At 36.7% G+C, this 26,964-nt stretch overlaps 1 protein-coding gene across 8 annotated transcripts; it reads right to left on the bottom strand.

Annotated features, from left to right (window-relative positions):
- Nucleotides 1-1,270: 1,270 nt before the first annotated feature.
- On the bottom strand, nt 1,271-26,389 carry slamf7 (SLAM family member 7). 8 transcript variants are annotated; one of them, XM_053684828.1, is made up of 7 exons: nt 26,231-26,389; nt 18,634-18,747; nt 17,989-18,267; nt 17,500-17,742; nt 17,208-17,351; nt 8,700-8,995; nt 1,271-1,429 (listed from the first exon to the last, which is right to left on the bottom strand). In XM_053684828.1, exons 2-6 carry the CDS (start codon nt 18,695-18,697, stop codon nt 8,724-8,726), a joined length of 1,002 nt encoding a protein of 333 aa, XP_053540803.1. In that variant the 5' UTR covers nt 18,698-18,747; nt 26,231-26,389; the 3' UTR covers nt 1,271-1,429; nt 8,700-8,723.
- Between the last annotated feature and the right edge of the window lie 575 nt (nt 26,390-26,964).

Genomic DNA, 26,964 nt, shown 5'->3' with positions numbered 1-26,964 from the left:
TCAAGTGCAAAAGTTTGCACACCCCATAATTTAAAGTGATGACAAGACATTGGGTGTGAGTTATGTTTCACAAGGGACAACAATGGGGGGGGGGGGTAAAAAAAATAACAAAACAGAAAGAGACAGAGGGACAACGTTGACTCGTATGGAAAGAAACTAAAGCACAGAATTGCAGATTAGAAACAGAAAGAGACATGTGCAATGGAAAAAAAAGTTTAAACACTGAAAGACCACGGTTACGACTGCAGCTACATTGACAAAGTAACCGCAAGACAAAAGAGATTCAGAAAGCATAGAAGTGTCCAATCTGAGAGGTGTAATATAATGTGCATCATATTGTACATCTTGTTTTTTCAACCTTGAAGAAATGATTCAATCCGATTCAATTTTATTTGTATAGCGCTTTTAACAATGGACCTTGTCACGAGGCAGTTTTACAGAAATATATACATTTCGTATATACCTTTTAAATCGATAAATGTATCTCTATTGAGCAAGCCAGAGGTGACGGTGGCAAGGGAAAACTCCCTGAGATGATATGAGGAAGAAACCTTGAGAGGAACCAGACTCAGTAGGGAACCCATCCTCATCTGAGTGACACCGAATAGTCTAATTATAAATCATTCTAAACAGGAGCTTATTAGCAATTTACAAATATGAGCATCAGAGTCATTTCAGAATTCATTATAATCTTAACTTAAAGTCTAATGTGTTGAATGCTTGTAACTGATTTTTGTAATAAGAATACTTATATGTTCATTACAAGTATGAGGTTGAATGTATATAATTAGTGGTGAGTTTTAAAAGCTGATTTTTGGTTGTACAGCTTATTTTGGAGCTACTTGTCTAGCTTATCAGTGTGTGTTTGCGGGCAGTAGTGAGTTAAAGTGGTTTGCCCATTGTAGGGCACCATGCGCACACACATTCATACACTCATTCACACCTAGGGCAAATTAGGTGAAGCCAATCTTCCTACTGACAGGTTTTTGAGAGGTGGGAGGATACTGGAAAACCCAGAGAAAACCTGAACAGACACGGCGTGCACGTGCAGAACTCCACACAGACGGTAACCCGAGCTCAGGATCGGACCAGAAGTGTGTTTATTATAGAGAGTGGGAATGGCCATTAAAAATGAGCCAAGGTGCCAAGGGCATGCACACAGACTTTTCCCAAGTGTGTAGCAGTGTCATAAGCATACAGAGAAACAGCCTTAGTTCACACATTTTCAGTTTTTTGACTTTTTATTTAAAACGTAACACCTGACTTTTGAGTGAAGTGGTGGTGAGAGACATGAAAGGAAGTTTCTCTGCATGTGTGCTTCTCTGCCCCACATTTTTGTCTGCACTCGCATAGCACCTCATCCTGAATTCACACCGGATACTTCACTTAAGTGTCGCGTCTTGCAGTCCAGCACATTTCTGCTGCATTTCTGTATTAGCAGAAGGAACAAAAGCAACGTCTGATTTGAATGTTTTAGGCAACTCCAGCATTCAATTATCAACTGGGTAATGTTTAATAATGAATGGAAGTCTAGCTAGCAGAAACCTCACAAGGCTATACAGGATTATACGTGATAACGTTGTAACGGATAGCTGCACAGTGACGCAGAGGCGGAGTCCGTTCCATTCCGTGGTGTTTTAATTAACGGAAAAATGGAAATAAATACGTATGTCTACATCCTCTTCTCATTTTCCTCTCCAAAATAAGCAAAAATCTTATAACTCTCCTCCAGCAACTCCTCTGCATCAACAGTAACCTCCAAGCGACCTCATAGAAAACAGACTTTGATTTCTTCACCAAATTCTCCTTTTTATTAAGTGGTCATTACATCACAGTTGGTGGTACCCATAGAGATTAAGTCTTGGTATGGAAAAGCTATTGTTGACACAGGGTCAGCTATACTCGCCTACATGAACATCTCTGGGTTGAACTGAATAGTTCAAAGGAAAACCTAAGACAGTGCAGCCACGGTCCTTTGTATTTAGCCAATGGGGAAGCAGAGTCACATTTTTGTTGGGTTGTTTTCGACATTGAGTTTCATGGAAAGGTCTGCAACTGTGCTTCCAGACAAAGCTCGTGCATATGGGATTGTCCTTGGCCTTGACTTTAATAAAGTAAATGTGGCAGATCGGGTATATGGGTTTAAACTTATACCTTCTGTTGTATATTCCTTCCAACCTGGCAATGCTTGTGTGTCTGGATGGAAAGATCCGGAAAGCAAGAAGAGCAAGGAAGGTATGAACAGAAACATCAGCTAGGGCTCTTCAGCTCCACGCCCCCACCTATGTGTTCTTCGGAAGTGATTCGACTAAATGTGGAAGATACATTGATCATACCGCCTGATCTGCTCAGCTGAATGTGGCTGAAAAGTAACAACTGAAGAACATTCTTCAATCAAATCCTCATATGTGTAGACATAAACTTGGTAGAACCAATGTAGTACAGCATCACATATATTCCACAGCTACCATTCCCATTAAACAAAAACCCTACAGTCTTCAGAGAAGCAGACCATTGTCAAGGAAAACCACGAGGAGATGTAATCCTCTGGTATCATCGAACCTTCACGTTCTGGTTGGTCTTCTAAATGGTCTTCACTTATATAGCGCTTTTATCCAAAGCAATTTATACTGTGTCTCATTCACCCATTCACACACACACTCACACACCAATGGTAGCAGAGCTGCCATGCAAGGCGCTAACTTGCCATCGGGAGCAACTTGGGGTTCAGTGTCTTGCCCAAGGACACTTCGGCATGTGGAGTCATGTGGGTCGGGAATCGAAACGCCAACCCTACGATTAGCGGACCTGCTCTACTACCTGAGCCACAGCCGCCCAGTCTTCTAGTACTAGTTCCTAAAAAAATGGCAGACATAGATTCTGTGTGGATTACCAGAAGCTTAACTCAGTCACAGAAAGTGATGCCTATCCGCTCCCTTCCATTGCAGAGATTCTAGACTCCCTTGCTGGGTCTGTAATTTTTTCTACCATTGATTTAAACTGTGGATACTTGAAGTAGCAATGTCTTTGGAGAGCAAACTCAAAACTGCCTTTACTGCCTCTGCAGGCCTCTATCATTTTAATGTGATGCCTTTTGGGCTTAAAAATGCCCCAGCCACATTCCAGAGGCTAATGGAGATGGTCTTAGGGGGTCTATGTGGTCAGAACACTTGAATGATTTGAAGAAGAAGGGGTGTCCTTTCCTCTGGTCTCTTAAGTGCCAGCATGCTTTTGATCAGCTTAAAACATGTTTAACTTCACCTCCAGCTCTAGGCCATCCCAACCAAAATCTTCCATTCACGGTCTACACTGATGTGAGTGATACTGGCCTTGGAGCTGTTCTTGCACAGAAAATGGGGCCAGACTCTGACAATGTAATAGCCTATGCCAGCCGAACACTAAATAAAGCTGAAGTAAACTTTTCTACAACAGAAAAGGAGTGCCTTGCTGTGGTGTGGGTCCTAGAAAAATGGCAATATTACTTCGAACAAAAATGGTTCACTGTGGTCACTGATCACTCAGCCTTACTGTGGGTCTTGCCTTCCAACCACTGCTGGCTGTGCTCTAGTTTCGATCTCATTTGGGAAGAACACCACAAAGACCCTGAGATTGAAAACGTGATTAAAGCAATAGCATTAGGAGATAAAGAGGCTATGGAGAAATACATGTTTCTGAAAGATAAGTATAAACCTAGGTGACTGATCAACAAACTCACTACAGTATTTACATTCTTGCTTCACTTACTTGGAAGAATGCGTTAATCGTACCTTAAAATGTATGACTGCGTCTTATGTGGAGGATAATCACCAAAAATGGGATGTGTATCTTCCAGAATTCAGGTTTGAGTTGAACTCTGCAGTACAGGAAACCACCGGTCTGACCCCTACAGAGCAATATTTGGGAAGGAAACTTCGGAGTCCTATGTACAAACTCCTTCAGGTGGATATTCCGGTGTCTCCAGATACTCTCCCCTTTGAGACTATCCACTGACTGAAACAGTTTCAAGCCAATACGGAAAGCAAGTCTTCAGCAACTTAGGAATTACAACAAGAACCGAAGGGACGTTTCTTTCAAATTTCAAGATCAAGCCTGGGTAAGAAGTTTTCCCTGGTCAAGTGCACTACATCACTTTTCTGCCAAGCTGACTAAACAATGGAAGGATCCTTACAGAGTAGTAAGAAAACTGGGACCTGTGAACTATCAAGTTGTTTTGGAAAGCACCGGGGAAGATGTTTGGAATATTCCTGTGTGCAATTTAAAACCTTGCTACCCTACAGCAGAAGAAAAGAAAAACAAAAAAATTCTGGAAATCTTTCTAGACTCCTGGGACAACGATGAGTTCCTTGGCTTTCAAGAGGATGTCAACCAAGGGCTGACTTCTCAAGGGGGGGTGTTCGTTCCATTCTGTGGTGATTCAATTAACGAAAAAAGAATTCAGAACAATTATGCTGAGTTTTCTAGCTTAACGGAAGAGAAGAAAAAAAGATAAAGGGAAGCGTGTGGTTTTCAGAAGCAATAAAAAGAACAGGTGACTAGGTGAGAAGAAGCAGGACGTGGAAATGAGAGCCAGGTGAGAATGGCAGAACTGAGGGTGTGCGTTTGCCAGGGATCATGTGAATGCTCTTACTGTGGATTATAACCTTGTGTATGTTGACTCAGGAGGCTGGCAAACACTTGGGGAATATTCTGCCAAGGTATGTCTACATCAGTATGTCTACAGCACCGCCACTGAAGTACTGCTATTAAAGTGAACTGTTTTTGTTTTTGTGAAGAATTATTTTGGGGTTAACTTTTTTTTTTACTGCCCTGTGTGTGTGTGTGTGTGCGCGCAATTTTTCCTTTATGAATAGGGGCATATTTCCGTATTAATATGTTTCATATTAGTCCCACATATGGGAACTTTTCATTTTGGTTATTTCGTTTGCTATGAATAAGAAAAATAGATCTGTATTATCTTACGTTTATTGCATGAACTGGAAATAATAATGTTCCTTTTTGAGGATTTTGAGTAGCCTACTGTTTTTTTTTTCCCGCTGAGTGACGTCCAAATTATAAATTATAGGTGACGGTTATTTAGACCAATACGTAAGGTACCACGCTACAACGTAAACGTGTCAACGATGGAAGGAGTCTCACATTTTCCTGGCACGGGAGACGTTTACGCTTTACCTTTACGTTAATCCCTTCTTAATGCCCATGGTTTTGGAATGGGATGCTCAGCAAGCACATATTGGGTTTAATAATCAGATGTCCACATACTTTTGACCATACATTTCTTTCCATGTTATTTTAATGAAGAACTTTGTAAACAATTTGAAATGCTTGTTTGTTCATACAGTGATACACACACAAAAAAAAAGCTGCAAAATATGTTTGATGAATCTAATTTTATATCATTACTGGCATTAAGGTAACGTAAACTGTTGTCATCATTCATTCATGTTTGTTTCGTATCCAGATCTTTATAAGGAAGGGATTTTATATAACTGGACCTTCACAAATTTAAATATTTCAATACCAGCTCATATACTCTTTAGTGCTGAACAAGAAAAAACTGATACAGATCAGTGCTTACAATTGAGAAATAACAATTAATCCTAGGTACTATTGTTTATATGAAGCAATTCAGATTTCTTTCTGATGGAGATGTATAGCAATATAGACATCAAGGACATGCTGAAGTAATGGAAAAAAAACCTGTTTAGCACATCCCTTGTTTCTTGTTAGTATGTTACACATCCTGTGTGGGTGGCCACAGGAAGTTCCTTGTCTTGAAAAAGTATCTTCAAATACATATGCTCTATTTGAATATGGTTTGCTGATGCTTTGAATGAATCTGATACAGCCACGACAGAAATGATAAATGTGACTTTTCAAATCAAATGAAAATCCATAAAGAGCCCATAAAATCTAGAAAGGATGATAACGTGACTTCTAATTATGAAAGGTCATCAACCATTACCACACAACCAAACCATCAGAGCATAGCCTCGTAATCTAAATATTAAGAAATACATGAATAATAATCGTATTATTATCTATTTTTATAGCACTTTTCATTTTGGACTCAAAATCTCAACGTGCTTCACATAAAAAGATTAAATCTTTAAATACATTTTTTTTTTTTAATTGCACAATAAATACATTATAAATCAGTAATGAATTAACTATAGATTGATGACACATTAATGGAAAAAACCAGCCATATGCTGTGGAGGGGGGATTTGGTGGTATGATTTGGGTTTATTAACACACTTAGAGTCAAGTATCACTGCCACTCAATACAAAGTTCATCTGAAAATGATACCATGTGAAATCATATGCTATGGCTTTCACAGACACCAGACTTTGACCACATTAAACACCTCATGAAAGGTTTTGGAGCAATGTTTTGGACACCATCATGAAAACACCAACTGACAGAGTATATTTTAGAATAATGGTGTTTATTGCTCCAGTACATTTCCAGTGACTCGTAGACTCTTCACAGAGGCGCATGGATGTGGTTGTGGTGTTTCTTGCTGGCCCATCACCGTACTACGACACTTTTTTTATGTTGGTTTTTCAATCAATTTCTCACCCATCTGTATATATGAGAATTATTATAAATAAGTTAACAAAGTTAATCAAGGATTATTTTAAGATGGAGTTTAGAGGGTGATCTTCCACCGTGTGCGCTAGGAAGATGAGTGATACTCAGGACTATGAGTGAAGTGCTCAGGATGGGTGATAACATTTCCAGAGATATATCGTAGCTAAATCAGTCAGAGATATAAATGTCGTGAGCAGGACTTTGTGGAGCGTCATCACAAATAAATTCAGTGCTGAACACAGGCACCCCTAAAATAGCTGCAAATTTTGCCTCTGGTAAAAAGAAAGGCAGCAGGGCATCCAGCCCACAACACATTACAATAATTGAAATTGAAATCAATTTAAATTCAATTAAATTACAGACATGCCACAATATGGATCCCACTTGTTTCATGAATTTATTTATATAATAAAGCCTATTGTTTTCACAATGTCTTATCCAACAACCTTGTCTAATTTCCAGTTTTAGGGCCATGACGGCAAACGCAGTAGATCATAGTCTCACATTTAACCAATTCACAATGAATTCAGGGAAACAAGGTTATATATTATAGACGACATATGCACAAATTACAACAAAACAGACTCAATATAAGTAGAAAATCTACGAATACACAAATACAATGTGTACAAATTGGAATTAAAATGACTTTACTGACAAATCACTACTGTTACTAAAAAAAACCTCAAAATGGTATTTGCATTCAAAATGGTGTATGCTTGTGAAGAAAAAAGACCTGTTGCAGCTTTGTATAGCTCCTCCACACAGGAAATGAGCAGATGATAAGTAAAAAAAAAAAAAAAAGAGCTGACTAGTTGCCATTCATTGGTTTTCTCATATGTGCTCTTAAAACCGTGTGGTGTAGGTAGGAGCCATGTAAAGGCCAAGTAAGAATATTTATGTAAGATCTGTCAATTCCATATTAGTCATTCTGTCCATAATGGAATAAATGACTGAATCAGTAGTCAGTTGAGTTGTAAAAAGTAAGATGTGTAAATCCAGGCAAATTATATGATCTCTGTAAAATGTGAGGGTTTATCAAATAAAATAATACTAATAATCCATAAATTTAAAAAAAAAAAAAAACCAGCATAACAAACTGTAAAAAACAGATAATAGAAAGAAATTAACAAATGGTTATAAATATAGCAGGGGAAAATAATAAGCAATGCTTATTAAAACTCTAATGATATTAGCTGGACTTTTAAATGATTAATAATATGCATCTGCAGGATATTGATCATTTAAGTTATACACCTCTTTGTTGCATAGCATACATAACAAGCCAACATGTGACCTTAAAATCCAAATTGGCACAGAGTTATCTAGAAATGAATGGATATGTTAATCTACTGAGAGCTTTTTAAGAAAGTAAAACAATGTTAAATTCAATTTTAAAAGAAATAGATATCCGTTGCAATGATGCTAAAAGAGCTGCAAGTTTCGTTCTTGCTCTCTTTCTTATTCTGTGTGTTGATACTCTATTGTGGCTTTTGGCACTCAATAAACAAAGCAATGGTTTACTCAAGACGTGAAAAAAAAACAACACCATGAGTTGCTGGATGCTGCAGTCTGAGAGCGGTAAAGTCTGTGGTTTCTAAAATAAAATAAAACATTTTTTAAATTTGATTTTGTTATATTTTTTGGGGTCAATTTTATCAAATTTACACCCAAATGTACAACTTTTCCTAGTAGAAAATATTCCCTATCCTACTTCTGGATTTCTGTTGTTTTTTTGTTTTGTTTTTTCTTCTTCATTTAGTTTTACAAAATTATTTTCATTCAGTTAATGTTACCAGATAAACAGGTTGTAAGGCACTGCTTGTGTCTGTCTCTAATATAAATATATACATATATAAATTTGTGAATCATCTGTATAACTATGACAGCTGACTCAACTGTCTTTACTGTATAATGTTTATTGAATATTATATTGAATGTTTATTGAATATTATATAAAGTACATGTATGTATGCATATATGTGAAGCAAACATGTGCAAGAAAAGTGCAGAAATGTTAGGATTATTGTTTGTATATTAATTATAACTCTTATTTCCTTCATATATATTCATACATACAGATATAAAAATAATTCGATCATTTCACCTGACTGGTGTACTCGTTCCTCTATCACAACGGTGCTTCACGCTTTTTGACTTGTGCCTTTTTCCTAGGTTGGGGTAATGGTGGAGGGTGTTCCTCCTCGTCATCTATTGGAGGTGGAGGAGGTCGACCGCGTTGCTGGCTCCTGGGTTTAGGTTCGGCCTGACACGGGACCTCCTGGGCAGAAACATCATCATAGGGTTCTGGAGGTGCTGGCTGACCTCTTGCTGTATGCTTTGATTTTTGTTGACCAGAAGACTGAGAGGCGTTGACATAGTTCAGTCTTAACTCTTCTTCATCTGGAAAAAGGAGATACGATTTATTATTATTATTATTATTATTATTATTATTACAAAACATATAGATCATTAATGAATTAAGTCATGGAAATTTGGCAGTTAAATATCTGATGATGCATTTATATTTGCATCAGTCTGTTTATTTCTATAAATTACCCAATACTAATTTATAAATGATCTTGTATCTTTATGTTAGTGGTTTACTGTACAATTTCAACATTTGTCATATATACATGTATGTCTTTATGTGTATGTATCTTTTATATATATATATATATATATATATATATATATATATATATATATATATATATATATATATATATATATATATATATATATATATATATTAGGTGTGTGTGTGAAAAGATTACATGACTACCTCGGGTTTGCTATTTTCATTATAATGATCAGAGCGATGGTATCACAATGACAAGATGACCTAACTCTTCCACTTATAGTGTCCACACGTGTAAAATATATAAGATGATAGAACTATACCATAAGATGAACCACCCCAATGTTATATACAGCATTATTCTCATTTGTATTACTTCATTAAGGGGTGTTCCTCCCAGTCCAATATGGTGATTGTGTCAGATACAGCATGTCTCAGGCATTTCTATCTAAAATTTCTACATAAACAGGTCAAGAGCAATGTTTAAAATGTGTATTTACTTTTGGAAATCAAACTGTTTTATTAAAAAATATTGAATATAATATTGTATACCGGAAATGTTGCAAGTACTTCTAAGCTGTATTTTTTTTTTTCTATTTTACTTCTCTGATATACTTTGATGGCTGTTAAATTCAGTTGATTTTAGTGATTTTTTTTTTTTTTTTTTTTTTTTTTTAGAAAAGGGTCCATATGAATTTGCAGTTATTGAGTAATAAAAATCTGGATTTTTTTATTTTTATTTTTTATTATTATTATTGCATGAAAGGGCTCATTTCAAAGAAATCTAGCACACTTTTCACATCAAAAATAAAAACAGTGTTTTGGCACGCTTCACCTACTTTAAACACCTGCTGAGTTGATATTTAAAAAAAAGAAAAAGAAAAAAGAAAGAAAGCTTCTTTTTTTTAAAGGAAGAGCTTCTAAAAAGTAGTTCAGATGGTTTGGCTTAAAGTAGGCCAGTAACCTTTATTTTTATGACATACGTTACAAGTTATATGTGCAATCGTTTTTTAAATTTTATTTTATTTGATCTCTTACTTGTTCAAATAACCTGAAAATTTAGTTGAACATGATAAAAAAAACTAATATTATGAATATTATGCCATGACTTTTGAATGTTTAAGCCATAACCTCTGCAAGTGTATTATGTGGCTAAAAATTGTGTTACAGTTATGAGTTTGCATTGGCCTCCTGTCAGTCATTTTATATACAGTGTAATCCACTAATATTGCACCCTTGGTAAATATGAGCACAGAAGGCTGTGAAAATTTGTCTTTATTGTTTAACCTTTTGATCTTCTGTTGAAAATTTCCATTCCTCTGTACAGAATCTCTACAGATCCTTCAAATATCGAGGTCCACGCTTGATGGACTCTCCTTTTCAATTCACCCACAGGTTTTCTATGGGGTTCAAGTCAGGGGACTGGGATGGCCATGGCAGGACCTTGATTTTGTGTTGTAAATCGTTTGTGTGTTTATTTTGATGTACGTTTTGGATCATTGTCCTGCAGTTGTGATCCTTGGAGATTTTTTGGCCACTCGAACCGTCCTCTTCACAGTGCGTTAAGACGATATAGACACACGTCCAATTCCAGGTTAATTCATAACATTTCCAGTTGACTGGAACTTCTTAATTATTGCGCTGATGGTGGAAATGTTCATTTTCAATGCTTGTGCTATCTTCTTATAGCCACTAACCGTTTTGTGAAGCTCAACAACCTTTTTCCGCACATCACAGCTATATTCCTTGGTTTTACCCATTGTTATGAATGACTAAGGGAATTTGGCCTTGTGTTACCTCATATTTAAACCCCTGTGAAACTTTAAGTCATGGTTGAACAATTTTCTGTTCCCAGTCACCCAGGTGAAAAAATGCTAAATGATAAATATCAATGGGAATATACAGGGGCATCTCAAAAAATTTTAATATCATGAAAAAGTTCATTTTTCCCCGTAATTTAATTCAAAAAGTGGAACTTTCATATATTCTAGATTTATTACACATAAAGTGAAATATTTATATAAAATATTTATATATAAATAAAAAGCTTTTTTGTTTTAAGCTTGATTATTACGGCTTACAGCTCATGGAAATAAAAAATCCAGTATCTTGAAATATTAGAATAGAGAATTTATAATACAGAAATGTTGACCTTCAGAACAGTATGTTCATTTATGCAGTCAATACTCGGTCAGGGCTTTAATCCTTTTGCACAAATTACTGCATCAATGTGGCGTGGCATGGAGGCGATCAGCCTGTGGCACTGCTGAGGTGTTCTGGAAGCCCAGGTTGCTTTGATAGCGGACTTCAGCTCGTCTGAATTGTCGGCTCTGGTGTCTCTCGTAGATTCTCTATGGGGTTCGGGTCAGGTGAGTTGTCTGAACAATCAAGCACAGTAATACCACGGTAAACCAGTTACTAATAGTTTTGGCACTGTGGACAGGTGCAGAGTCCTGCTGGAAAGTAAATCAGTATCTCCATAAAGCTCGTCAGCAGATGGAAGCATGAAGTGCGCTAAAATCTCCTGGTGGACGTTGCATCGACTCTCGACTTGAGAAAACACACTGGACCGACACCAGCAGATAACATGGCAACCCAAATCATCACTGACTGTGGAAACTTCACACTGGACTTCAAGCAGCTTGGATTCTGTTCCTCTCCTCTCTTCCTCCAGACTCTGGAACCTTGATTTCCAAATGAAATGCAACATTTACTTTCATCTTCCCCATGATTGTGGTTGTGTGTGCTGAACCAGACTGAGAGATTAAAGCCTCAGGAAACCTTTGCAGGTGCTTTGAGTTAATTATCTAATTGGAGCTCTTCTCAGGTCGAAATTTCTGTATTATAAATACTTTATTCTAATATTTCGAGAGACTGGATTTTTGATTTCCATGAGCTGTAAGCCGCAATCATCGAGATTAAAATAAAAAAAGGCTTGAAATATTTCACTTTATGTGTAATGAATCTAGAATATATGAAATTTCCACTTTTTGAATGCATAGGGGTGCAAATAATCGTTGCACACCTATATTTAACAAAGATATTTTTCAGGGATAAACCTATGTTGTGTTTGCAATCGTTTGATTTCCACGAGAGCAGAGTATGTTTGTGCATTTTTTGAACAAAAGATTAAAAGTTTAAACAATAAAGACAATTTTTCACAGCCTTCTTTTCTCATATTTACCAAGTGTGGAGGGCACTGTACCATGTGTCCACAATTCAAGGCCCGCATGCCAAATATAACCCACTTCATCATTTAATTTGGCCTGTGGGGGGGGGGACTCTATAGAAAAAACAGACTATAGACTGGGGAAAAAAGACCACAGACTAGAGTTGACCTATAGTATCTACTCAACATTTTTACACAGACTAGAATATCAGATCTGTAGCACATGAGAATGGGTTCACATCTAAGACTGCTGAAATGCTGCATAAAATCATCGCCTGTGTACTGCGTTTGATGTAACTCACACTCACATCTAAAAGCGATTCACAAACATGTCAGTTGTTGTCAGTGGCGTAAACAGGATCAGAAAGAATATCAAAATAAAATGACTGTTTTTCAATCTGTACAGTGATATTTATGAATTAGTTATTTATTCATTTAAGGCACACTCAATCATGAACCAATCTTGCCATATTAAGTGTTCCTATGAAATACAATTATGACAGTTGCACTGAAAATGATTAAATCTTAGTAACTGGGAAACTTAAAGCATATCCTATCAATCCTGATCTACTTCGTTTTTCCTCTCTGATCTAGAGATACAGTTGTGCTCATAAGTTTACATACGCCTTACAGAATCTGCAATATGTTCATAATAAAAAAAACAAACAAGAAGGATCATTAAAATTGCATTTACTATTTATTTATTTATTTATTTATTTATTTATTACTGCCCTAAATAAACAATTTCACATAACAGATGTTTACATATAGTCCACAAGGCAGAATAATATCTGAATTAACACAAATGAACCAGCTTGAAAGTTTAGCCCCAGAGTGTAAGGCTGGGGCCAAGATGTCTGAACCCGCAGAGAACTGCTCTCTGAGAACTAAGGACTCCTACAAGAATTAACACTCAATTTCTCACCCACAGTATTAGTGTCTCCATCTGAGATAGCACATCACGCTGAGTGGAAACTGGACGATCACACCTCACTACATTCACTGTTTTCTTCTTCCTCTCTCTCCACACCCTTCTTTCTCTCTATGTTGAGATCACCTAAAACTTACCCAAGGTCTATATGCATTATGTAAAATGTTTAATGTTGTCATGAAGTTAACTATACATTTTTACTACCATTCAAAAGGTCTCAAAGCGTCTGGAAAATATGGTTATATTCCCTCAGCAGTAGTTCAAATCACAATTGAAAAGATCTACATAAAAATATTGCAGGTATTATTATATTATATTATATTATATTATATTATATTATATTATATTATATTATATTATATTATATTATTATATTAAGGTACATCCTTCCACAGACATCAAAGCAATCACAAATGCCAACTGGCCTCCTGAATAGTGGGCCCAAATTCCAATTCTAATCACAAACAACACCATTTGGTGGACTTCCAGAGTATCAGGGAATCTGTAGACAGATCTCCCTCACAGTTGCTGTGTGTAGTTTCTCTACCATTACATTACATTTATTCATTTAGCAGACACTTTTATCCAAAGAGACTTACAAATGAGGAAATCCAAGCAAACTCTACCAGGTATGCAAGACTGAACTTGATTAGCAATGTTGAATGTGATTATTTCTTATTATTATTAGTAGTAGTAGTAGTATTGGATTTGGATATGTTCCTACCTAGTTAAGTGAATAATTACACTTGATTATATTCTGAATTATTCTGAAATTATTGTCTCTAGTAGATTACGTTAAGTCCTTGATACAGCAAATGTGCAACCAGGTTAGTACAGGCTGAAATCCAGGTTTAGGTGGAGCATTGGGGCACGCCAACTGAGAATTTAGAGTCCAGGCCAACAACTTGGCGTTAGTTAAGTGTACTTAGACAGTAGAGGCTAAAAGGGAATTTATGTTTAGAACATTATAGTGTTGATCTGCCAGTCGAAATTGGGTGACCCTTGACCTCTGATTATTGTAATATTATTCTAGTTAAGTGTACATGTAAACCATGGCATAATTACACAAAGCTACTATTATAGAGAAGTAAAATCGGTCAACTTGTTCAGATAGTAGTGACTAAAGATGTTATTCTAATTAAGTGTGTACAGTGTGTACTTTTTAGAAAAGGGCGAGTATGGGCGGCCATCTAAATAGTATTAGTCATAAGTATTAGGTAATTAGTACTACCTCTGTCTAACGACCAAGATTGGCAAGTTTGTGACCGTGAGATCCGTGTACACGGCTAGCGATGGAATCTGAATGAACGAGCACAATCTAAAGTATGGAATTAACTAGAATTAATCAAATGTAAAAGATGAAAAGTATTTACAAAACCCGTGATCTATAAAGAACTAGGAAATAAATACAACATTGAGGTTTTTACAATTGGAGTACAATTAATTTAAGGGAGACTCAAACAGAAGTGGAATAACAAATGTAATAATCCAAATGTATCCACATCGATTCAAAAATACAGAAACACGCAAGAATCCTTCTACAACATCATTGGATACCGTCGTTGGACTAGTCAGTGGACCTTACAAACGACTGTTTGTGATAGTTGTTCATGAGTTCCTTTTTTGTCCTGAGCAGTTAAACTACCCACTGTTCTACAGAAAAATGCTCAAGGTCCTTCACATTCTTTGCTTTTCCAGCATCTTCTGCATATTTGACCCCTTTCCAACAGTGGCTATATTCTTAAATGATTAACATTTTGCAGATTCTGCAAGGGGTATGTACATTTACGAGCACAACTGTACTATCTGAGAAGTAGCTTTCAAACAGAAATAGAAAACAAGTATGATCCCAAATGGTTAATCCTCTTTCTCATCATAGCAGCTGATTGCTAATGCAATGTGATTAAACAAAGGGATGCATTCATAACCAAAACCTAATAAATATAATAAATGTTATAACTTAAAAGAACATCCACTTATAGTTTCTATTAGCTATTCTTTTTCCTAGAAATGTCCAATTATATGTTCACAGCCTGTGGTTATTGATGTACATCAACATCCACAGTACAACATGTACATCAAGTGTGTTATATAACTTATAACTATAGGCAAAGGGATGTAAGAATGAATAGTAGGTTTACGCCTTTGCCAGTCTGTAACAATGGAGCAGTTTTAAATATCAAATTTGACCAAATTTGAGAGGGGAGTAGTGAAAAAAGTTCATTTTAAACAAAATCCAAGATGGTCAACAGGAAGTACACTTGAATTTCAGATGTTGGTGTGTGTTCACTTCAGCATACCCCAGAGAATTATAGGGAAAATGAACTGTGAATTTAGCACAAATTCTTCAAATGATATAAGGAAAAAATGTAAGTTGTTACAGTTCTTGACCACAAGGATGCACAGTCACGAAACTCCTGAAGTACATTAAAGACATGGTCCTGAAGATACGGATCAAGTTTCGTGATGATACATAGATGCATTACTGAGATATACCCTCACATCCTGTTTTTTTGCATTTACCGGCACGTTACAGGTGAACAGTTTTGAATATCATACTTATTTTGCTAAGTTTTTATTCAGGACAGTTCTCAAGATGATGTGTGCCAAATTTGGTGAAAATTGGTCAAAATGTATAGGAGGAGTGGCAAAAATGGCAGTTAGATGTACAGTAAGCATTTTCAGCATGTTATTATAACCATGCCGCTGTCACGGAATTTTCTGTATAGGCTCAGGTCATGGTCCTGAAGATAAATACCAAGATTTGTGTCAGTGCACAAAGTTATTGCTTTGATACAGCCTCACCCCCATTTGTCGGCTTAGCTGTCAGAATCGATGGCCCATTAAAGACAAACAGTTTGGTGTATTTACAACTAATTTGAGGCTTGCTCTGAAGATGAGGTATGCCAAATTTGGTGATTATTGGACAAAATTTGTAGGAAGACTAGCAAAGTTTTTGAAAAATTCAAGATCGCAGAAAATCAAATTAGGCAAACATTTATGTCATGTGGTGCATTGAACTCGTTGTGAAAATCCAGGGGTGCCTGGCTTTTACATTTTGGATGTACGGTTCAAAAGGTGCTGTGCAGAAAAGCAACTCGGAACAAAAAACACTGCAACTCTTAAGGAGGACTACAACAGCAGAAGAGTGATTTTGAAAAGAAAGACAAGGCAACGTTTGTTGACCTCAATCATCAACAAGCCGTTTTCACCTGAAGAACTGCCTCTCAGTGGAAGTTTTTTCTGTTTCATACATTCTGTGTAAACTTTTTATGCATATTCACACCAACTCACACCAACAACCATGGCACAGTCAAAGTCACCTTAAAATATTCCTCCAGTCTGATGTTTAATGTGAACATAACTGAATCTCTTGGCTTGTGTCTGCATGCTTTGCCACATGATTGTCTAAATGGATAGCTGCATGAATGAGCAGGTGTACAGGTCTTCCTACTAAATTGTATAGTGAGCATATATCTAAATAAGAAAGTAAAGATAATGTCCAAATTAAATATAAAGCCTACACGATTGTTGAAAGAGATGTCATGACAATCCTTGCTAAGGCTAACTCCACTGACCACTCTAGTAAATGGGAGTTTTGTGTATTTGTGTTTAGAATGGTGGGATTTCAAAGAGTAGAAATATTGTTCTAATGTTGTTGATTTTCACCTGTTTGACTGTTACAGAACTAATTTTGACAAATTTGGATGGAGCATGTCTAATGCACTTTTAAAATGGGATGTTTGGACGAGACACCTGATTTGATGTTTTAAGGCTTGCTTTAGACTGCATGACCCAAAGAGAATACCTGGAAATTTTGTTTTAAATTTTGTTTTCATTTAGGAAGGTGTATAAACTTTCATTTGAAACATGCTCCAATAAAAATCATTATAGGAAATAATAATTATTTCACAAAATCTAAGACGGAACTTACCTCGTTGTTGTTTATCTTTGCGTCTACAGGAACGACAGGCAAGGGTCACCAGCACAATTATCAATAACAGAACAAGACCTCCTCCACCAGCTAAGAGGCCCACCATGAACCAAAAGTCAAAGCCAAAGAGTGTATGCTTGAAGCCTGGGCAAAGTTCCAAATAATTATCTTTTATTAAATAATTAAATAAGAATTATACATTAATAAGATTGTATAGCATACTTACAGATTATAATATAATCAAGAGATAAATATTTAAGTTTCAAAATTAATGTGCACCAAAAATACTTACATGCTGCTTCTACTGGATCACTTGTGCTTTTATGAACTGGATTCTGGGCAGTACATGTATACTCTGATTTATCCTCCTCTGCATTTATTGAGAAGTTAAATACATTCTTCTTGAATTCTTTCCCATTTTTGTGCCAGCTGTAAGATATAGCTGATCTTTGATCTTTGTCAACTTCAACATCACATCTGAAGTCAACTTTCTCATCCTGACATGTAATATTCACTCTTGGCTTTGGGACTTTTGCTGGTAAATATGGAAGGACAGCATCGTGAGTATATGCATTCAGTATTCAGCATTATGAATTATTTCAGATTTATTCATATTTTAAATACAAAATGTTAAGCATTATGTTAAAATGAAATAATATTGTATTGGTGATATGGTGTAAGATATCTAAATTTGTCATGAGAATAAGTGTAAATTTCACATCCATTAAAAGAGAGAAATATATTTGCAGCAAAATAGCATTTATAATTCCAAATATCTTACCATAAACACAGACGATTTCTGAGTATGATTTTACGTTGATGCCAGTCACATCAAATACGTCAACACCGTATGTCCCAGAATCACTCAGTTTCACATGTAGGAGCTCCAGGGAATCCTTTTTGACGATCCCTGGTCCCTCTTGTTTGTTATTCTTTTTGAGGACTACCACTTTATTGTCTTTTTTTATAGTGAATCGATCATTATCATTAAGCGGCCTGTCAGTCAGTTTAAAGGTGAGACTGCCCCCTTCTAATATATTTTTCTGACATGTGCTACAGTCTGTGAATAAAAATTGTACAGACATTTTAAAGCCATAATGAAATTCCCAATGTAATGTTCAATATATGCCACACAGACACACAAAAACATTTCTTATGACTTCTAGAAACTAGAAACAATTAGTACTGTCTGGAAACAATCATCACAATCTTAATTACAGCCTAAAAATAACATGAAAAATAACATGATGCTAACTAACTATTTAAAAAAAAAATTCTCTCTGCGTCACAATACAAATTTGCATACGGAAAATGTTGTAGTCATATCTAATTCAAATTAAAAACAAACTGGTGCAGAAAGACTAATCAGGTATGGCGATTAACTAAAACAATAAAATGATTCTTTAATCAGAAAACCTTGACCTACCTGTTAAGGTAAATAGAGTCAGGAAACAGAGGAATAAGACTATGACACTGCCCTTGGTGTTCATTGTTCTTCTAAAATGTTCCACTGACAAATGGAGGAAATGGTTTCAGTTTCCTGTGTTGAATTGGAGGTGTGTTAATGCAAAGAGCAGCACAGTTTGCATTTAATGTTCTAAAAGCAGATGTGCACAATGCTGACACACAAAAAAAAGAAAGAAAAAAAACATTCCAGAATGTCTCCAACAAACTTGCCTTACTATATATAACAACCAGGCAAAAAAAAATGATAGTGTGTTGCAACAGTGATTCTATTTTTAACCATTAAGGTGGACTCAGCTTACAATAAAAGTTTACAACGAGAAAATAGAAATACTTCCGCATCTGAATGCAAAATGGCACCGTCCTGGCGCTTTTCATTAGGAAATATGTAACGTTATCAAGGCTTTAAAATAGCAGATGTGAGAGGTTTGAAATGATTAATCAATTACTGCTCTTCAAAGCACAACCACATGTGGTTGCTATCAAACTGACAAACCAACAGCAAAGACAATGCATTTCTACAATGAAATAGGGGTCTAAAGGGACCCAGCAAATTATTCCATATATTATAATCAGAAAGGTTGAATGATACAGACTTTGTAGATGTTTTATTTGTTTCATTTAACCTTTCTGGTCTGACTAGTAAATTGCCAAAATGGCTTGTTAAAAAAAAATAATAATCAAAAAGAAAAGCTGAAGATGAAGATGAACACCAAATGGTTAAAGATGCATGGACAGAAGTATGGACATTTATTCTCGTTAAACTTAAAGTTCAGAATCAACGGATCTCATCTTCAGAGTCTGTGTCGCTAGTCAAGAGTGCTAATGTGAAGCATCACTATGAAACACTTTGAATTAACCTACCCAAATTCAGTTCTGGGGGCAAATAAAACAAACCAACTGAAAGTTTGATGTGAACAGACCAGAGTGCTAGTCTGTTCTCTCACTGCTATAAAGAGCATGCAAATGAATGCTTGTTAAGGTTAGCATGGATTTAGCTAAACATAAAAAGCCATTCAGGGATGCAGGGAAGATAACGTATGGGAGAAATTGCTGATGCAAGGGATGGAAAACAAAAAAATGATGAATATACAGGGTGTCCCAAAAGTCTCCATACATAGAGGAATTTATATATTTTTTTCCAGATAACATTTAAGCATGCCTCTAACAAAAAAGTAAAAAAAGTATTGAAATCATTCTCATGGCTGGCTCAGGAAGCTGTGGCATATCACCAGAAGTGTTAATACAAGTTCATTATCATGTGTACAAAGAAATGCCAATCATGTAGAGGGTGTGTTGTAAATAAAGTTACACTTTGTTCATTAAGTGTTAATTTCCCGTATGTATGTAGACTTTTGGGACACCCTGTATACATGTATATATAAACAGTTTGCTCATGCTGATTTGTAATGGCCAACTGTTGTCATTCAGCCATGTTGGTTGCTTATTGGGTATTTTGCATCACCCTGAAGTGAAATGCCTCCCCCTCTTGGGAGCACACACTTATATCACTACATCAACACAAGTTTGCAAAAGCAATCATGGTTCTGAATCAGTTTAAAACGGAAATGTATCTTTTCACCATCATGTTTTCTATGAGAAATGTTGTTTTGTCTGCAGTGAACATAATAATGTATATGGATTGGTTTATTCAAGCTACTCTCAAATATTCAGTGAGCTAAACCATCTCAGTGTCAGTGTTTCATTGCTAGTGTTTTCTACCACTCTTAAAGTACTCTCTAGTTTGTGATTACATCCATGAAACTTACACACAACTTATTTTAGTCCTAAATGTAGGCATTTTATAGCTGGGTAACCAGACACATAGTTTGGGTTGGCATCCCAAATATTCCCCTCTCAAATTTGGCTTGATTGCTGTTAAATCCATGATGTTAGTCATCAATATATCGGTCATCATCAACGCATGATCAATAATAAATTATAATGCATTCGATTTAACTCATCGCTCTTTTAATTAGAATAATGCACTGTTAGAAACACTTTATTTGCAACGGTACAGGCAATCTGTATTACGATGTAAAATATCAGGCAACACAGCATGCGCTCATCTCAGTGCAATTTACAGTATTTCAGTAATACACTTACCATCCACTTTATTAGGAACACCCGCTCATTCTTGCAATTATCCACTTAATCATTTAGGTGGCAGTGGCACAGTGCACCAAATCATGCAGATACAGGTCAAGAGCTTCAGTTAATGTTCACTGCAAACATCCCCATGGGGGAAAATGTGGTCTCAGTGACTTACAGTGTCATGCAGGCTGGTTTGCGTATTACAGAAACTGCTGATCTCTTGTGATTTTCACACGGAGCAGTGCCAGGGTTCACACAGAATGAATGAAGTGAAATGGAAAAACAAAAAAACAGTCAGTGAGCAGCAGTTCTGCAGATGGAAACTGTCATGGTGATGAGAGAGGATGGCCAGAATGACCAGAGCTGACAGGGAGTCTACAGTCACACAAATAACCACTCGTTACAACCGTGGTGAGCAGAAAAGCATGCCAGAATGCACAACATGCTAACCCTTGAGGCGGATGGACTACAACAGCAGAAGACCACATCAGATTCCACTCCTGTCAGATACCATTTACCATTTTTAGCATTTTCATAGAGATGCAGACACACATGATCATGTGATCAGTATGCCTTGCACAGAGTATACTGCCCCCTGAATTTTGCATTTTACTTACTCAGTTTCTATATTTATATCCTATTTGTGTATTTTTGATAGACATACATAGCTCTGCAGAGCTGATTCGCTTTATGTGAGGTTTTTTTTTGTTTGTTTTAAAGACATTTCCTGCCAGTGTCTAATAACACATGATAGTCCTTTATAAATAAACCTCTCTGGTCATATCGCCAGTGCCCTCTAGTGGTCGTTTTTCTCACAATTATTCACACAACTGAATTAAAACTCAAATCAGTTCCATGTAAACACCTTAACATATATTTCCATGTACTAATCTTAAAAATCCATGTAAACCCCTATTTCACTGTAGAAATTCATTGTGTGGTGTTGCGGGCAAAGAGAAAGTGCTAAATAGAAAACAACGACAACACCACGCTGGGAAATTTACCCAGGGAATATTTTCTAAATCTGAATAGGATCCCAACATTGCAAAACTGGTTTCTTTCACTAGAGAAAGACAGTAGACGTAGATATACAGTAGGAAAATATAAATTTTTATTCATTTACAACCAACAAGATAACAATTCATTTATCCAAAATGTGAAAACAAGTCACTGACGGTCACACTATGGGTGATTCTCATTTCTTATTTGTGCATCCTCGTTTCCTTTCCTTGCATCTTAGCTCCACCCTCTTAGTACGTGAGGGAAGGATGCAAGGATGAGATACGAGGAGAGAGGAATTGAAGCAAGTTAAATGGAATATCCTCACTCGCTCAAGCGTCACTCCAAAGCGACGTCAATTAATGAAGACTGTGCTCAGCTGGATAACCTCACTGTGCTTCAGGGATCTACCGTTATGTTGTTGGAGCTTGGTTAAGAACAACATTCTTACTAAAGCAAAATGCACTGATATTATGTAAAATGTCTGGGTTATTCAACAATGAATTAATAACCAATACATAGTTTATGACACATTTTGTTCAGCTTTGTATATCCAAACATGCAAGGATCAATTAATTACAATACTCATCGTAAGCATATAATTATTTAATTATATTTCACACAAAATTCCATCACATCATCAAAGGCCTTTTTGTTTGAGATTATGGCAGATGTAAAGGAGGGGAATTTACACGTGCATATTAATATCGTTAATATGTCTTGGTTTGTGTCTTTGTATGACTATATAAGTCATGAGTTGTTTTGTATTGTACAGTGATCTACTTGAGAAGATGGATCTGAAGAGAATTGTGACACCCAGTCAGATTGCTAAGAAATGGGACAATCTGAAAGGTAAATAAAAATTAAGTCATGTATTCATTTCATTTGGTGCAAATTTTAGGTGCTTTTACTGTTTGAAACCTGTTTCTGGCTGTTCAAGAGGCTTAATCATCTATTCTTTTATTTTAGGAGCTCTGCAGTCCTCCTACAGAAACAGCAGACACGTGGCCATGGTTTTCTGCCGTGCATGAGGCTATTAGGGGGATTTTGAGCCTCCCGCCCTGATAGACTGTGTGACGCAGAAGTCACGACATGTGCAGCTGTGGCCGTAGACACGAGCTTATCACGCCCTGCAGCTGTTAGCCAGGCGAGTGTGGAGGAAGAGGAGGAGGGCTCGTCTGTCTGGCACAAACAGCCTCATGCAGGAGGACGAGCCATCCACTTCATCTTGTCCCCCACCTCCTAAGAGGAGAAGAAGCAGCAGGGTGCTGGATTTTCTGGAGACTGAGGCAGAAAAAGATGAGGATCGATTTCGTGCCACGCACGAATTAATGACTGCTACCAGCAACAGGTTCCATGACCTCTTTGTACAACTGATTAAAAAGATTTAAACATGATCCTGAAGCGTCCTTTTTGCTCTGAAATTGTTTGGTGTGACTTGATTATTCCTTAATAGATGTTTTTATGCCAAACACACTTATCAGATGTGTACAATTCAGGGCAGTGGAGGAAGTTAATAAGATGTTATATTTATTATCAAACTGGTTAAACTACTCCCAAAAGGATGCCCAGAAGTATGTAGGGGTTTGATTTGAGTGTTCTCAGTATAGCAAACATTTACAGATCCGGTCACATACACGACATACATGATTTTACTGCTGCTGAGTCTTAAATTTGAAATTATTTTGGATCGGGATTCATGTAATGTATGCGGTCAAAACATTTAAAATAATATTCAATATTTAAACTACAGACAGTGCTACTGTGGGAAGAGTTTGGAATATATTATAGAACAAAATATTTAGCAATTGTAAAAACCTACAACATTGTGCCTAGAAACAGATTACCATCTTAAGCCACACTAGAAACATTTTTACACTCAACAGTTTAAAATTAGAACCGTTTCAGTTCTTATAACACTATGTAGATGTATCCATGTATAACACGTATTTTAACGTAAGTCTGCATTGAAACTGAAATGTGACTACATGAATTCGGCTACATTATTCTAACAGAATGAACATATTTACACATACTTATGTATTGAAAATGTGGGTACAGCAAATAGTGTAAAGCATGGAGCTAGAGGCATGGAGAAGAAGATCATTTAATCTCCGTATTCTAAACATAATCGCATTATGGGGAAAAACAAATATCTGGATGAAATTACAAATAATCATGGTCGGGTAACTCCACAGGATAAACCTGCAGAGCTGAGAGTTTGCCTGCAAGTCTGTCTCACCAGGCATTTCTACTTCGGTTCCCTCTCACTGGACAGGGTGGAGGCAAAGCTTTGTCATGAACAGCTTCAGTGGCTTCAACAATGTCTCCTGTTGTCAGGCAGATATTGTGGAGAACGTCACAAGCTATGATGACGGTTGGGGCAAAGTTGCGGTCTACCTCAAGAGACTTGAACAGCAGGCACCCCCAGTGTGCCTTCATCATACCAAAGTCCTTGGCATGGTGATGGTTGAAGCAGATGTGTACCCTCCCTTGGACTGGCTCCTGGTAAGGAGTAATGATGGCCACAGGATGGATGATGCAGTGGTAGCTAACATCCCCCACAATGAAGTATCCTGGTAGAGGATACAGAGCCTCTCTGTAGATCCTGCTGTTCTTCAGGACTCTATGGGATATCCAGGTTCTGTCCATGATACCAAAGATGTTAAGGAATCTGCCCTTCCCATCACATACTGCCAGGTAATCCAGCTGAGCACAATCATCATTAATTGATGTAGCGTTGAAGTGACGATTGAGAAAGAACGGATATTCAGTCTGGGTTCTTCTCGATACTCAAATGGATGCTTCCTCGTTTCCTTGCTCCTCCGTCCTCCAGCCTGTGACCTGGAAATTGATTGACTTCAACCATTTTGAAGGACATATCACTTTAATTGCACCGCGAGGAGGCGAGGAAAGAGGAGTGAGGAATCTTCCAGAGAAGCTAGGAGCGAGAATACACAGGTGTATCTTATAAGGAAGTGTTTCCTGTTGAAAAACCTGACGCACATATTAATTCCCCTCCTCCTTTACATGTGCCACAATCTCAACCAAAAAGTCCTTTGATGATGTGATGGAATTTTGTGTGAAATATATTTAAATAATAATATGCTTACAGTGAGCATTGTAATTAATTGATCCTTGGATGTTTGGATATGCAAAGCTGCACAAAAGATGCGATCATTGATGTATCGGTTAGTAATTCATTGTTGAATAACCCAGACATTTCACATACTATCGGTGCATTTTGCTTTATTAAGAACGTTGTTATTACCCAAGCTCCGACAACATAACTACACATCAAAAAAATAAGCATTACGGCAGATCCCTGAAGCGCAGTCCGGTAATTCAGCTGAGAACAGTCAACATTAATTGACTTTGCTTTGAAATAACGCTCACATCTCATCCTTGCGTCCTTCTCTCATATCCTAAGCGGGTAAAGCTAAGATGCAAGGAAAGGAAACGAGGGTGCACAAATAAGAAATGAGAAGCACCTTTTGACTTGCTTCAATTTCTCTCACTCTCCTCACATCTCATCCTTGCATACTTCCCTCACATCCTGAAGAGGCGGCGCTAAGATGTAATGAAAGGAGGATGAACAAATAAGAAATGAGAAGCACATAAGGAATCAGCCCCACTCAAACGTGCACACACACCAGCTGGATACTGAAATCATAACACAGTACACGTGAATAGGAAACCACCACCAAAGGATCCAGCCCCTGCCTTATTGGCCGCTCCGCTCCTGGAAAACAAGCTTATGCAATGTGTTCTGAAATGTTACACAATGCCAACAGAATCAAGGGCAACATACAGTACATAACCAACACAGACTGCATTGAGGTCACTTCCATACATATAATCATTTCCCAAAAGAAAAGAAGAAGAAGAAGAAGAAGAAGAAGAAAAAGAAGAAGAAGAAGAAGAAGAAGAAGAAGAAGAAGAAGAAGGGCCATAATAAAAAGCATAACAATAATAATAATAATAATAATAATTATTATTATTATTATTATTATTATTATTATTATAAGCATAATAATAATAAAATAATAAGAAGAACAAGCATAATACTACTACTACTACTAATAATAATAGTAATAATGATAATAATAATAATAATAATAATAATAATAATAATAATAATAATAATAATGATAATAAACTAAAATACACAGAAACAATAGAATAGAACTTAAAAAAAATAATATAAATAAATAAATAAATAAATAAATAAACAAACAAATAAACAAATATGACAATAACACCATACCATGTTCGTACAGGATTATAATATATGGAAAGACGACTGGAACAACTCAAAACAAAGCTCAAACGCAGCAGTGACTCTGGAAAAACGCATTTCCCATTCATCCTGATGACAATACATGTCCAGTCCGTCTAAAACAAACACAATACCATTTACACAAAACTCCACTGACATCTAAAGACGCATAAATCATTGTACCTACCGGAAATGCAGGAGTCCAGGAGAGAAACTCACGTACATAAGGGGACCATATGTCATCTTTCCCCCTGACATGTCCTCTTTTTCGGGATTCGGCTTTAGTTTCGTTATGATGTGTTTATGCTCTAATACTGCATCATGTGCATACGCACGTGCATTGCGTTAACCCTTCTCTGTAAGTCCCGCCTACTCACACACCGATTGGTCGATTATAAAAGGCTTGCAGCAACTATTGGCTGAATTCCTGCCTTTCAACGATTAGCCATTGGCAGAGTGAAACCAATTATGTTTATATATATTTACATGATGCTAATAGTGTGTCTTTTTTCAATAAAAAAAAAGGTGTCCTCTTTTTTGGAAAACCATAATATCTAACCACAAAACCAGTACGGAGGGCAAGCACAAGACTCATCCAGTTCAGTCCAGACAAATAGGGGAGACCGGGGATGGTAGTAACACTTTTTGTTTGAGCATCAGTAACTCAGTGGTTGTTCGTGTACCCATATTTGTGTGCAACAAATAAAACTTACTTGGAGTAAATTACATGTAGTACATTGTTCATTAAGCTTTTTAATACATGTATTTATTAATACATGAATTAATCCATTCATCCTCATCAGGGTCATGGGGAAACCTAGAGCCTATCCCAGGGAGCATGGGGCACAAGGCCACAAGGTACACTCTGGACAGGGTGCCAATCCATCACAGGGCACAATCCCACACACATTCACACACCCA

This window comes from Ictalurus punctatus, chromosome 13 (assembly GCF_001660625.3).
Source record: "Ictalurus punctatus breed USDA103 chromosome 13, Coco_2.0, whole genome shotgun sequence".
Taxonomy (NCBI): Eukaryota; Metazoa; Chordata; class Actinopteri; order Siluriformes; family Ictaluridae; genus Ictalurus; species Ictalurus punctatus.
The sequence above is the reverse complement of the archived record's forward strand: the minus strand, read 5'-3'. Positions and strand labels throughout refer to the sequence as shown.

Coding starts and splice junctions, on each gene's coding strand:
- slamf7 (XM_053684828.1), bottom strand. CDS start 18,697: ATGAACACCAAGGGCAGTGTCATAGTCTTATTCCTCTGTTTCCTGACT. Junction 18,268..18,633: donor GACTCTATTTACCTTAACAG/GTAGGTCAAGGT, acceptor TTTTATTCACAG/ACTGTAGCACATGTCAGAAA. Junction 17,352..17,499: donor TGATCCAGTAGAAGCAGCAT/GTAAGTATTTTT, acceptor AACTTTGCCCAG/GCTTCAAGCATACACTCTTT.